We start from the raw sequence: 14,514 nt of genomic DNA on the forward strand, positions 1-14,514 counted from the left end.
CTAATCCCCACCTGGGGTTGCAGGACCCACAGCTCCCTTCAACCTGCCAGTGCCCCAGCAGGTTCATGCCTTGAGGTCTCCTGCTGGTCTCACCAGTAGCACTGGACCAGTCTCCCGAGGGGACATGGGATCCTTCCCATGGAACCATCTCCTTCACAGGACACAGCATCACCTTGTAGAACCCAGCTGGCAGGGAGCCAGGAAAGGTCTCCAAACCAGGGAACAGATTAACCCCAGAAAACCAAAGCCAACAATGACTGAATAGGATGCAGCAAGAAAACATGAATATTAGAAATCTGGAGAGTATTAGAGCCCACTGACAGAGCCTAAAAAAGCCAAAATAAAATTATTTTCTGAATACTACCTAGGGACTTGTAAAATGCTTTCAGAGCAGTCTGCTTTGGAAATACTGTGATTGTGTCAAAATACCACACTTCCCACGATATGTTTTCCATCGGATTGGTAGCAAATGAAAAAAAACCCACAACAAACCAACAACAAAAACACCAAAAACAAAAAACCCCAACCCTTAGTGCTCTGCTTCTTATTCTGATGCACCCTCCAGAGAGAGAAAACGAGCTGACAAGGAGGAGTAATTCTGAACATGATTTCACAGTGGTTTTGTCAATTGCACTTGCAGCAGTTTCAGACCTCAGGCAGCTCAGTGTTTCAGTGCTACTCCTGACAAATGAAAAAGGGATGACTGATGTCTCACTGGTGGGTTTACCAGCTAATCCAGAGGGATGTGCTGCCTGGCAAGGTGACACAGCTTTGTTCAGAGGTTGAATTTCTATCTGTAGCTGTGGCTTATTTGGCATGGTATCTTCTCTCTCTAAAGGTGATAATCAGATTTGTGTTTGTGCCCTGTATCTAATTTTGTTTCAGCACGTCCATAATGGAGCTTTGAGAATAAAGCTTACTGAAGAACAATTCGACTGCAACTGCAAATGGAGATACAAAATATCTATTTCTCAAAAATGCCAGGAGCGTTAAATTATTTTCACAAGTATTCTTAAAGGCTTGTTTTAGACAAGGGTCAGAATGATGGCATAAACAATACAGCCTAATGCAGCTTGCCTGTCCTCTGGCATCAGGCTTTCCTTTTACATATGGATATTCTCCTCTTGTGTCTGAGCAGCAGCCGTGCAGATGGTGAGTAATAGTTTCTGGCGTTTATTCTGCAAAACCTGGAGGCGCTGAGGGTTAAGTTCTTGCTCCTGTTCCATATGGCAGGACCCAGAAAACCCCTGAGGCAGGATACAGTCCCAGGGTGGAAGGCAGCAACTTCCTAACCACTCACTAACCACTAACTAACTCCCTAACCACTTCACTAGTTAGTGAAGAGATGTGAAGGTACCATCTTTGAAAAGTTTTAGTGAATTTAGGCAACCAGAAAGCATTTCTCCAGGCTGTGGTTGGGCTGGGTTATGAAATGCCAGATCCCTAGTCTTGCTAAAAGGCTTGCAGCCAGAGCTGGCTGAGTGTTTCTCTGGGTAGGAACAGGTTTGACTTGAGACCTAACAGGCAGGAGCACCCAGAAGAGAGTTCAGGATTAACAAAGCTTGGAGGGGCTGTAGGCAGGGCCAAATCCCTCTCTGTCTGGTAGCCCAAGTTTTCTGCCTCCCCTTTAGATCTTTCCCAGATCTTTACACACCAGCTACCTCATTAGACTCAGATTTTCCTCCATGAGCATCTCTGTCCCATCTGACTCCCTGCAGCCTCCTTCATGCCCCTGAATCTCTGGGTCATGTGTCAGCCAGGGAAAAAGCAATGCCTGGGGCAACACCACCCTGTGCTGCATCCAAAATATCCCTCACCCCTGGACAAGTGCTTAGAGATGCTCGGGAATTTCTCCTCCTGACCTTGAGCCAAAGCCATCATTGACTGGATACAATGTTGATGACGATACTGGTTTGAGCAGAGGTTGAGCAAGAGGCCACCAGGACTCCCTTCCAGCTCCCTTTGTTGGTTCTCTGAGGTAATAGGAGTCCCCTGGTGTTTAAATTTTTTGTTACAGCTGCCCTCATAACCCACTCTGAGCCTCATTCAGTAACAGAGGGAATTCCGGAATTCCAGTTAAACTTCATGGAAACATTCCTGATGGCTTTAGAGTGATCCAAAATGTGCACCAGGTTTTTGATGTACAAAGTTAGAGAGGTAGGTAAGGTACTAAAAACAGTTATTTAAAAAGCAAACACCATTTTCATATTATCAGAATAGTTCCATAAATGTTTAATAAATGTGATGATTTCCTTCTCATCATCAGGGATCACATTAAGTTATCAACCACCATCTTCAAGACAGGGCATGTTGCTGTGTTCATTTGCTTGTTACATGCCTGTATTCCAGTGAGCATGAGCTGTAAAAGATGCTGCTTCCTTCATCAACTCATCCCCTTCAGATGGTGCAGCCCCTCTGCAACTCACTGTATTGAGGGGGCTGGGAGAGTCCCCAGGAGGAGAAACAGGACAAGGTTTCATGGCAATTCATCCACTCTGTGAGCAAGGTAGACACGTGCAACTACATGATCCCTCGAAGAAGAGCTGCCCAAGGCAACCTGTGTTCCCCTCGTGCCCAGGAGCTGTGCCCCTGGGTTTTTTAAGGCACAATTCCCTCCACCTGCTGCGTGCTCTGGCAGCCATTTGCTGTTCCCGTTTGCTCCTTGCAGAGTTGCTGCCTCTTCAGTTCCTCAGCCAAGAACAAGCGGACATACTGTGACATGTCCACAACCACAGCCCCTCTGCTCCTCAGACAGCCCGGCAAGCACAGCTTCCAAACCAAACATGGGCTGAGATTATTTAAAGACGGCCCTTGGATCCCATCATCCATTCATCCATCTCGGATACAAAAATAACACATTGTTTTATCTGTGACTATAAGAATGGGTTTTTTTGAGGAAATAAAGAGAGCAGACAGTTTCCTTCCTGACTCATTCACAACCTACTCTTCCAATCTGCTAAACACGGCCATCAGCAGGAGGCAATGCTCTGCTCCCTTTGATCTGCAGCCCCGCGCTCCGCCGGGACACAGGGGAGGCTTTGACACAGGGGAGGCTTTGGTGCTTGCAGCAGCAGTCTCAGGGTCTGTATTTCTCAGGAAGAAAAGCAAGCAGCAAAGCTTAGAGAGAGCTCAGTGTTTAAGTCCTGATCTTGCCCCTCCAGGCTGAAGGATAGAGTGAGGGGCTGCCATTCTTTGGGACAGGGATAGGAATTCCAGTTCAGTGTAGGAGACAAAACCTCCACTGAAGTTCTTTCAGGCAGTAGGAAGGAGAAGTAGGAAAAGCATTTTCCTTGGTCATGTATATAAGACAAATTGTCTCTCTTTTTTTTTTTTTTCATCCAGTCTGAACAGATTTTAATCCAATCTCATAGATTTAATATGGTAAACTTAATTTGTTGCTTATCTAAGAGCTCCCATAGGAGTCACACAAGAACACTGACAGTGGTGTCCCAGGTCATGTAACCAAAGAAGCAGCTTTCCCACTGCTGGCTTTACTCTCCCCTGGATCACAGACTAGGACACATTCCCAGAAGCCATCTGACAGAATGCTTGTGGTTGCAATAAATAGCCAAACTACAATAATGTTAAAAGCCAATACAATAATGAATTACATTGTCAAGGGCTATCAATTAGTGGGATGTTTGAACAGCAAGCACTTAGACACAATTTATTCTTTTAGTTACTAGAGTGGCCATAAAAACCTTTCTATTATTCACAGGTTTTAACTCCTGGATTACACCACTTAGGCCAGTCCACATGTACATATACTTATCCCTGACCTTTTAGATTGAAAACATAATTGTATCATCAACCATCACCATTAACTGAGACTGCTAACACACCCATGGCAGAAAATCAATACCAACTTAGTAGCTGTAATTGTCTTCTGCTGGAGCATAGTATCCAAACACTGAGTAGTATTCAGATACATTTAGCAATTGTATGAGAACATCCTCAAAGATATAATCCCTGCCTGAGAGACCTAGTGATAGTCACATTGTCTTCTTTAAAGAGAAACTAAATGCATTTGGGGCTATTTACTCAATACATGATAGCAACAAGATAGATTTTGTCAAATTCAATTTATCCATGGTACTGATTTTTCTTCATAATGCCAACCTACTTCTCTTATCTTGTAATATATGAACCTAAAGGGTACTCAATTAAATGAACAAAAAAAAACCAACTGCTGAATAGAATTTATTTTTATGCAAAGTAAAACCGATTGGTAGAAGTCACTGCCATAGGCCTGAGTCCAGCTTGACAGAAGGCAGGACAATGATGGACATTTAAATGAATAGCAAAAATAATGGTTACAGGAATAACTAGATCATTCCTACTTCTTACAAGAAATCTGAAAAATGTATATGTAGCTATCATTGCACTAAAATTTTCTAGTCCTGTTTGACAGTTCACTTTACACTGAAAATAATCAAATAAAAGTATCTCAAGCCCCTAATTTCTATGGAATTAACATAAAATGGGAAAATAAGTGGGTAGGAGAGTGTTCCTTATTCTGTTTTTTGTTTGTTTTGATGATACTAAATTTACATTTCTCTTCTACCCTGACCTGATCTTTGTTGGGTTGAAGCAATTCTTCTTTTTAGGTCAGTGTAAACATGCTCTGAGTTAGCATTTCCTGCTGGGCTTCCTTTCCAACCTGGTATGCTTTCCTTGCTAGGACTTCCTTCAAATTCCTGCCTTCAGAGATTACTGCCTCAGCCCCAAGTCAACCCTCCCCTCCCTGCCTTTCCAGCCTGAGTAAGAGCATCACCCATGGCAAACTTGCTCGTCCCATTTTATGTCATATTTTACCTTGTACTGTCACATACGCTGCACTCTCCACAGACCCTTTTAAGTTGGTGGCTATACACTGGTAAAGTCCTTCATCCTCCTCTTTTACTCTTTCAATAAACAGCATTCGGCTTCCGGGCCCTAAAATTATTCCTGTGAAATGAAATATTTAGCAATGAGAGGGAGCCAGGATATAAACAAAACCAGTCCCTTTTGTAACAATATCTGCTTCAAATTCTTCTCAAAAGAAATCTGAGCCACAGACTGCACAGCAAAATGTCTGCAGGAAAGCCAAACGTACTTGGATGTTTTTGGAACATTTTGGAAATTGGTGTTTACAAAGCACTTGTGTGAGTGAAAAAGCTCAGCCTAAGGGACTGATCTTGGGAGCACTGTGTATGGTGCATATTGACTGGCACATGACATTTTGGAAGGTGGTGTTAATAGTGCACATTACAATGATGTGGTCACTGTAAAGCTTCAAGGAATCCATCTCTAGATTAAGTTTAGTGTCTGTGCTGAGAGTCTGCACAGGCTTATAATGCATCTGGAGAAATCCTCAAAGATTTTCCCAGTTGTCTATCTCCATGCTATAGTAATTTCCAATAATGCAGGACAGACCCTTACACAAAAACTTTCTAAAATGCTGCTATTGAAAAGTAGACTTAGGATTCAAGTTCCTACAGGCCAAATCTCTTTGAACATTTTTGCTGAGCCTGTATCATTAGCTTATGTTGTGCTTCTTATCCAAATGTGGATGAATTCCAACAAGAAAGGTTTTGCCTTTTTCCTTATCATTCATCTCCACCTGAAATCTTCAAGGAACATTTCTGTGACTGTGGTGCCATCTGAGCAGGACTTAGTAGTAGTCTTAGCTGATCTTTGAAATCACATTCCAGACACAGCAGTTAATACCTCCCAAAGTTTTCCTGAAGCTGTGGCATGCCATCTGGGAAGCTGTCCCTTTCTGCTGCATGAGACCCAGATTCCCTGGCTGCTGGCAGATGCATTTCAAGTTTGGAGACTCCAGATACAGAATTAGTCTGGCAGCTAGGCTGTGAATCTAGAACAGATTTTGCAAGCCTGACCACAGACCCCCACTGGTATTCCTTACACACATCCCTCAAGCCTGGCTTTCTCTTGCCTGGCTATACATTGGCCAGGACATCTGATCCTTAGGCTCCCTCTATAGTGAACAGAGAGAAATATATTTCTCTGAAGATGACTCTTCCGAGAAGCAAACTGAGAGCTATATTTTTTCCACAGACTCCACAGAGGAGTGTGCCCACATTGTGCCCACATCTCTAGCCTGGCTGAGGTTTTGGAATTAGACAAAATAACCTGGAACACCCACACTGCTGCCTGCCAGCCTGTAACACCAGGCAGTAATTCCTGCCTTACACCTGGGTGCTGGTGCCATGAGGCTGCAAAGGGATACCTGAGGCAGACAGGTAAATGAAAAAGCTCCAAAAAGGTAAATGAGTACACAGGGCTCTCACCTGATTGCTGCTGTATTTCCTCATGATTTTTAAACCAGGATATCTGAGGCTCAGGGATGCCATGAGCCTGGCACTCCAGCATGGCCGAGTGACTGGTGTTCACTGTCTGATCCATGAGCTGCCGCAGCAGGGCTGGTGCCTCTTGAGCTACAAGACAAAACAACACCTCTGTTTTACATTCCTGTAACTGTGGGGGTTTAATTATCTTCCTTACCAGAATTTTACTCATGTAAACAGCTATGGCTGCCCTAGCAAGTTTATAATTCATGGAATTTATTTACCATTTGAGTTTGCTTAAGAGCATCTGGGGTGTACAGACTACCCTGCTACCCAGTGATAACAGGTTATGCTGACCATGAAGACCTAGTGGTGACATTGTTTAAAAGATTTCCTCTTTTCCATAACTGACCACATCTGTTTATGGGAAGCAACGAGTTTCTATGAAAGCTCAGAGTCTTGCATCATGAGGAGAAATGAACTGTGACACCAAAATTTTAGCAGTTAGCTGGACACTTCTGTAACTCTGGTAGCAGAGTATCTCTGCATGACTGGCAGCACCAAGCAGCTTTGTACACGTGGTACCTGAGAATGTGGCTGCTATCACTTACTTACTTTGAAGAGTACACTTACAAATTCCATTCAGCAAACACATCATCTAAAACCAGAAACCACAAGCACAAAAACATTGTGTTACATGTCCCAAAGCCTTCGTAAATTCTTCCACTTTTGCGTTGCACATATTTGGCTGAGCATAACAAGGCTTGGCCGTACCACACCGCAGCCCGACTGCCAAAACTGCGCTGGTGAGAAAAGGACCCATGTCCTCCGGCAGCCACACACATTGGAAACTCTGGCAGCAAGGGCTGAAGCTGAGTGCTAGCAGCCCACACAGCAAAAAAACACTGCTCCTGTTTTACTTTTATCTACAGACACTCATCCAAATGCAATATCCTGAAACACATTTCCATGAAAGTCAGTGACAGGGAGTATTGGAAGCGCGTCTCATCTGTTCTGCTCCTGCTTGAGGGCCTCCGAGAAGGGCATTTCAAAAGCACTCTGAAAACATCATGTTAAAGTAATCCCTGAAAGAAGCAAAGCAACAAATCTTTCTCATCCTTATTTCAGCCCTTTGGCACTCCTTTCCCCATTTCATACAGAGCTGAAGGTTGTTCTGACAAGGACCAAGATATTTGCAACGTTTATGCACGGTACATGGCAACATCTTTCTGTCCCATTTGCAACTCTCGCATCATAATTTTTGTCATAGAGAATCCAGAGAGCTCCTGAGGAAGTCTCACAGATGCAAATGCTCTGAAGATTCCCTCAAATTGCCCTGTCTTGAAAGAACCAATTATTTGCAGTCTTTCCCTTCAAAGACACTGCCAGCATCAGCAGTTACTAACATGATAAAATACATATCACAAAACATGTAAGAAAACAAAACAAAGCAGATACTAACTCTTTGCAAATTTTTTTTTTAAACTGCAATAGATATCAGTACACCAAGTTTAAGATTAGTATCAGCTGATTTGATGAGATTCTGTGTTTGGAAGATTATTCTCTATCCTTTCAGAAATACTACTATCAGACATGTCCGTCTTCACAGTCCTTGTTACCAGCTGCAGAAAAAAACTCTCCAGAAATATCAAGCACTTTACGCAGTATGCATATGAACCCCATAGTAATAAAAGCACCTTTAAAATAGGCTATCCTTCCTATGCTCTTCCCCCTTGAAATTAATTCCAGCATAGTCATGACCCTGCAGATATCAGTTTGGGCTTCTCTGAGCTACAAGTCTGTATTTTTCACAGGCAATGTTATTATTTCATTTATAGTGTAATAGACCATTTGTTCTCTCTTCCCAAACAGTAATGAGAGCTCATGAGAGAGACGGTAAATTCTTCATCAAATACCTACACAATGATATGGTCAACAATATTTGCCTTGCAGCCAAGAAGACTGCCCTTTTCTCATTGATACCTCACCTCATTTTCCACACAGTTCTCATTTTTCACAATACTGTCTGTGAGGAGGCACCATCTGACACATGTCCATGTACACACACTGAGAAGAACTCCTCATTTAACACTTATCAGCAGTCCCTGATGGACACCCCAGCCCAGACATCCAAAATGAAGGCGGACAAGATGACACAACAAAGGCAAAACACACTTCTGTGAGTTATTTGTGATTAATTTTAATTTGTTTATAGCCATACACTAAAGATGGGTTTTCATATTAAGAAAAACTTTTTTGCTCAAAACTTATATCCAGTCACCGTTCACATACTTTCAATAATTTCTCTGCTGCAATCAGCTGGTTTTTTTCAAGGACTTAGTCAACTTGAGGATTATTCTCTTTTGCAAACCACCCATTTTCTCCCATTCATTTTTGCAGTGAAGCCATGGGGGGGAAGCTTCCGACACCCATCTCCACTTGCCCCAAAGCCAAGGGGCTGCCCTGGCCAACACCATGCACTGTGCAGGGCTCAGTGCCCAGGGCAGCCCCAGGGCTCACGCCCAGTCCTGGTGCCTGCCCACAAACCCTGTCCTGCTGGGCCCAACTCTGCTCTCAGTGCCCCTGAGGAACTTCATCGTAGGCAGAGTTTGGTCCAGGGGAGTGACAGGAGGGGTCACAGAGGGGAGAGGGGATGCTGGTGTCAGAGCACTCTCCTGACCTGGGGTGGTGAGGAGGGAATATTTGCATTTCCAAAAGCAAACAATGGCAAATGAGGGGAAAAAACATTACAATTTGTTCATTTTGGGGTATACTTTTGCATTCCATCCATTTTTGTCCTTTGTTATGCGTATGTTGTCTGTTCACTTATTTTTATTAATCAGTACAAAAATATAAATACAAGCTTTAATTTTAACACTTAAAAAACCCCAGGAAATAGAATTCACACCTTTCTCCCTAAATAATATATTACACAGCAGAAAAAAGAGAAGCTCTCCAAAACCAATGAGATTCTCCAGTCATCTGAGGACATCAAAAGTGACATCAGTAGCTTTTATCTGGCCACCAAGAACTGCTTTCCTCATGCATTTCCAGTGAAGTTTCTTTGTGCCCCTCAACATGGGCAGCCACATCAGGATGTTACAACATCCTTGCACAGCAGGGGCTTCCCAGTGCTGCTTGAAACCAGGCTGGCAGGACATCCACCCAGCAGTGGTACAAACCATCACAATTCACAAGTATCACAGAGGAACAGTCTTAATAGCCACATCTCTTTTTTTGGACCTGATCTTATATTGCCTGGCAACTGACTGCTACAAGTCATCAAGCTCCAGCTCCCAAGGCCATGGAAAATTCATAACATTTTGTCATCACCTCCCACCTTGCCATCAAATGTCTGCTTACCAAACAGCCTCATAAAAAGGGGGATTTTCTATTGTAATTCCTTTGAAGACTCGCAAATGCTGAGGAATGCACTTGCCCTGTTTTAAGCAGTCACCAGTGATTTCGCTTGTTTTTTAGGCATATTTTAGAAAAAAAGAGACCCAGGTCTCTTTGCAAGAACACATTGTTTCTGGAAGCCATCACACTAATAATGAACAAAAGAGCTACTGTATACAAGCAGGCTATAGGTGACATTTCGAGATATAAATGATTATTCTTTTCTTTACTCTGACAACTTCCAGGTTATCAATTGTTTTCTAAGCATTTTAGGCTCCATGAAACTGGCATTATGGGGAAATGCTATTGTTTACCCTTTCACACTTGACAAAAGCAATTCCCACGTGAAAGACAAGTTTAGCCGTGGGACAGAGTCTCGATACCTAAAGGAGGAAATAGTCTGGTGAGTTCCCAAGCACAAGAAACTGTCATGTTGTCACCCTCTATTTTAAAAGCACAGCCACTTTGTTCCTTTGCTGTAGCTATTTTGGTCACTATGGTCTGTTTTGTTATGGCTTATGTAAATGCTATATAAATGATCAATCATAAATGTAACCAAAATAATAAAAGCTATGTATTGTAAAAAAATAAAGTTATCAGATCTATTAAAAATAGTAACTTCTTCCTTATACAGAATTTATAATACACAGAAACATTTCATAGCAGAATCATGACGAAGGAAAACAAAGGGGGAACACTCACAAGGAAGCTTTAGGTTGCCCTTAATTCTCCTTCAGCAGTTTGGCTGGTTCTTAATCCCCATAATAAATCCAGTTGTCATTTGCATACCAAAAGCAATGAATATTTTTAATGGTTTCCATTTTGAATTTGTGTTTTTAAAAACATCTTAAAGAATTCACTGCGCTAGCTGCGACCTTGTCAGTTGTGTTAGTGTAACATTTCTCATTTAGTAATATAATTATAACATTAAAAATTCCTGTATCTTTGGGCCAGGAGCAATAGTCACACTTTTATCAGTAGCTTTTTACATTAGTGCAGAACTGCCTTTAAAAATTGACCAACACAGCAACTGGAAGTCTACCTGGATTTATTTGGAGAAACACAGTTCACTTCTGTCAGTTTAAAAATTGTCATTATTATAAATGATATGATAGGTCTGTGCATTATATCAACATTTTCACTTCTTCCCTGCATACTTCCTTTAGAAGATACTTCTTAAGATTAATGCACTTTAGTGTAGAAAATGATGTCAAATAAATAAGCATTAGAACTTGCTCAGCAGGTAATATTTATAAGTCCATCAAGATTAGATTAAAATAAAAAATATATAGTCCAGTCAATCTCAAACTGAATTGTGGTCATTCCACACATTAAAGTTAACTTATTAGATGTCCATTGTTGACTGAAAACACCAGTTTTTAAAGTTAATCAGTTTATTCAGCTTTGACACTTTTGATGAGGCTGATACCAAAGTGGAAGAAAAGATTGATCCAAAGTTTTCCTTATTGCTCAGTAGGAGACAGCAAGACAAAAAATAACAACATGCAAAATGTAGCTCAGGGGATCTTCCAAACCCCAGCTTCCACGTGCCTTGTCAAAGCAGAAAACACCCGTCTGAACTCAACTGGAAGCCCATGCGTTACGATTTTGTTTGCTATTCCTTCTAGGTCCAACCCATGGGGGAATGTGCACCACCTCAGGGCCTGAAAGGTAGCAACAGCAATAAAAAATCAAGATGATATGAGACACCTGTTACTCTTTAATGAGTCCTTTAATGTTTTACATTGCTTTGTGCTGTACAATCATTCCTTGAGCTTTTATATTTGAGGATCCGAGAGTAAACAGCCTTTTTGTTGCAGTGCTCACCTCTGATTGTAACGTCTTTCTTTTGAACCACTTCTTTCCCCGTGTGTATGTTCCTTGCTCGGCAAGCATAGGTGCCCGAGTCTGCCAGAGAAACATTCTTGATGGTCAGGGTTAGAGTGATGGAGTACTCCTTCTTGAGTGACCTTCTGATTTTTGTTTGGTTGTTGACTGTCCTCGGTAGAATCCACGCAATGTCTTTGTAGAGGAATTTGTTGGCTGAACAGGATAATATCAAATTCTCTCCTTCAATGGGTATTTTTTCCAAATTAATATGGAATCCACTTGGCACATCTGTCAAAAATCAAGAACGCTTTTTAGTTTACGTGAAACGGATGAGCCAAAATGAACACAACATATATTTTCCCCTTTATCAGGAAGCCTTTGAACTAATCAATGTCATTGTCTTCTAATCTTTCCTTTCATACACTAGGATCCAGCTATTCTTCTGAATTGTCTTGGAGCTATGAGACACTTGGGCTCAGACACCAGTTGGTGTAAACTGAATTTGCTCTTGCAAGTAATGAGCTTGTGTAAAAGTTATGCCAAGTTAAGACAGGCTAGGGCAAGGTACCAAAAGCAGAATTATTTAAAGACAGCACAGTGGGACTATGAAAAGGGGAAAAAAATCTGATCTCAGCTCCAGCTTGTGAGGAGATGAGAGAGAATGAATCTCAAGAGGACAGTAGAAAAATACTGCAGCTCATCATGCCTGGTTATATTGTTTTCTTGCTGTTCATGAGTATTCAGACAAATTATGTCTATTTCTTAGAAATGCTTCAAATCCTGAGAAATTACTGAATTTGTGATTGCATGTGTGGGATTTCCCTTGGTACAGAGGTATTTACCCTCCATGTATTTAAAGTGTGTCAGCCACCCAAGAGGAAGGTAGAACCAGCACCTGCTGGCTTCAGAAGCCAACTGGCTTCAGGCAGCACTAGGATGAGGATCACTCTCTTCAGGCTGCTTGGCATTAAACACAGATGAATAATATTTCCACCTGAGAGAAATCAAAGATCATAGCCTCAACTGCTTACTAAATGTAAACATGACTTAAGTTTTCACTAGGATTTTTCACAGCAGATAGTTCAGGCAGGAATAAATTAGACACTGATGTGAAAAGTCATACTTGAAAGAGTCATGCTTGCAGTTCCTTGTACTGGTACAGCAGTTTCCTCCACCACCTGGGGAGGGATGCAGACCTACAGCCACACCAGTGGCCTCCCAGCTGCCTCCACCTGGGGCTCAACCCTCCAGCAAGGGAGAGTCACCCCACTGACCTCAGTGAAAGTAAAATCTAGTTCCTGAGAGAAAGCACTTCCAAGTTTTACTCCTAGAGTGCAACCTCTCTTGGTTTATTTGTAGCCAATATTCTGATAAAGTCATTTCCTTCTTCTCAGTCAAGTGACATCAACTTCGGCCATTTTCAATTGTTCTTTCACTACTAATTGCTACAGCACTTGGCTGTGAACTTGACTTAAAATCACAGAATTGTCACGGTTGGAAAAGACCTCTAAGATCACTGTGTCCAACAGTCAACACAGAAAAACCACCATGCCCACTAGAGCATGTCCTGAAGTGCCACATCCATGTGAGTTTTGAATACTTCCAGGTATGGTGACTTCACCACCTTCCCGAGCAGCCCATTCCAGTGTGTGACTACTCTTCTAGTAAAGAAATTCTTCCTAATATCCAGCCTAAACCTCCCCTGGTTGAACTTCAGGCCATTTCATCTAGTCCTAAGCCATAAACATGGTTTCATCTTTCATAAGGGAGAATTATACTTTCTTTTCCTGTCTCTTAGAGCATGAATAGCTCAGTGCTGACTTTCATTCAGTTCCATGCTTACCAGCATCACATTGACTTTAGTGTCACAGCAAAAGGGACACATAAAGAGTAGATTTCCAGTGAATAATATCCCACACTTCCTTTCAATAACCTCCTTCACTGATTGACCAATCCATCAGAAAGTTTCTCCCTAAATCCCCATTTTACATACTGAGCTGCCTTGCTTCCCAAGAGGAATCACAAACACGACCTGCTCACTGCTGCCTTTCAAAGTTCTGCCTGTTGAAAGTCTGACAGTAGTGGCACCTCCTAAAATGCTCACTTTCACACTTAGCCCTGAGTGTTAAAGACAGGGTAAAATAAATGAACTCCTACAATTCCTGGAGTGAAGTTACTTCTCCTTCCAGGGGAGGTCTGATTTCTGTCATTTGAACTCATTGCACCCTCCCAGTGAGAGCAGAGCCAGGTGAGTGCCTGTCACCACCTGCACCAGGTGTGTCATTCAAAGACCAACCTAATGGAGGCAGCAACACTAACATCAGAATGGATATCAAAGCCTGTGTGTTGACCTGTTCCTCTTCTATGTCATTGAATCCCCTTTTTACCTCTCTCCAACAAGCAGAACTATAGGAAAACTTTAAATTTAATGAATTCATCTACCAGGGACTATCATCAGCATCCTTTTTAAATATGCAAGGGCAGCTGGTGCCAGATCCTTGTCTTAGCTAAGAACATGTCAACTGAAATGCTACTAAGATGAAGCCTTTGCTTACAGTGGTTACAGCATATTTAGCCTACATCATAAAAATGTAGACATCTACTTGAATTTAGTTATTTCATGTATGTGCAAAAGTTTACAGACCAAGGAATGACACAGGAACCTCTAAGGGCAATGTAACCCATCACCTTAAGATGAGTCAAATTCCATAATCCCTGATCCCTCAGGTTTTATTAGGAAAAGACTCTTCATGACCAGCTTAGGCTTAGATATCTAACTTCAAGGCTTGAAAGTTGGATGAAGTGACTCCTATGTTTCATTTTGTCAAAAAGGACTGAACTCAGGCATGCTTAAATTCAATCAAGGGTCCGAAGTCTTGATCATGGATAAGTATTTGGATGAAAGAAATTGCTGTATCTTACTTACAGTACATCTCAAATTGTTCCTGTATGTGCTGGGAAGGCCATGATATGGGTCTGAAATATTGCAAAGTTT

The 14,514-nt window shown here is 41.9% G+C and overlaps 1 protein-coding gene across 3 annotated transcripts in view; it reads right to left on the reverse strand.

Moving 5' to 3' along the window:
- Positions 1 to 14,514, reverse strand: part of FLT1 (fms related receptor tyrosine kinase 1) — a 111,113-nt gene that overhangs the window by 28,896 nt on the left and 67,703 nt on the right. The window contains exons 13-15 of one of the 3 annotated variants that reach the window (XM_071736570.1): positions 11,517 to 11,807; positions 6,294 to 6,440; positions 4,816 to 4,947 (exon numbers count right to left, since the gene is read on the reverse strand). In XM_071736570.1, the coding sequence (XP_071592671.1) occupies positions 4,816 to 4,947; positions 6,294 to 6,440; positions 11,517 to 11,807 (570 nt within the window). Of the gene's footprint in view, positions 1 to 4,815; positions 4,948 to 6,293; positions 6,441 to 8,474; positions 11,808 to 14,514 lie in introns of those variants that run through there. The other 2 variants (XR_011724395.1, XM_071736583.1) reach the window with 2 other exon arrangements.

Source organism: Heliangelus exortis, chromosome 1 (assembly GCF_036169615.1).
Source record: "Heliangelus exortis chromosome 1, bHelExo1.hap1, whole genome shotgun sequence".
Lineage (NCBI taxonomy): Eukaryota > Metazoa > Chordata > Aves > Apodiformes > Trochilidae > Heliangelus > Heliangelus exortis.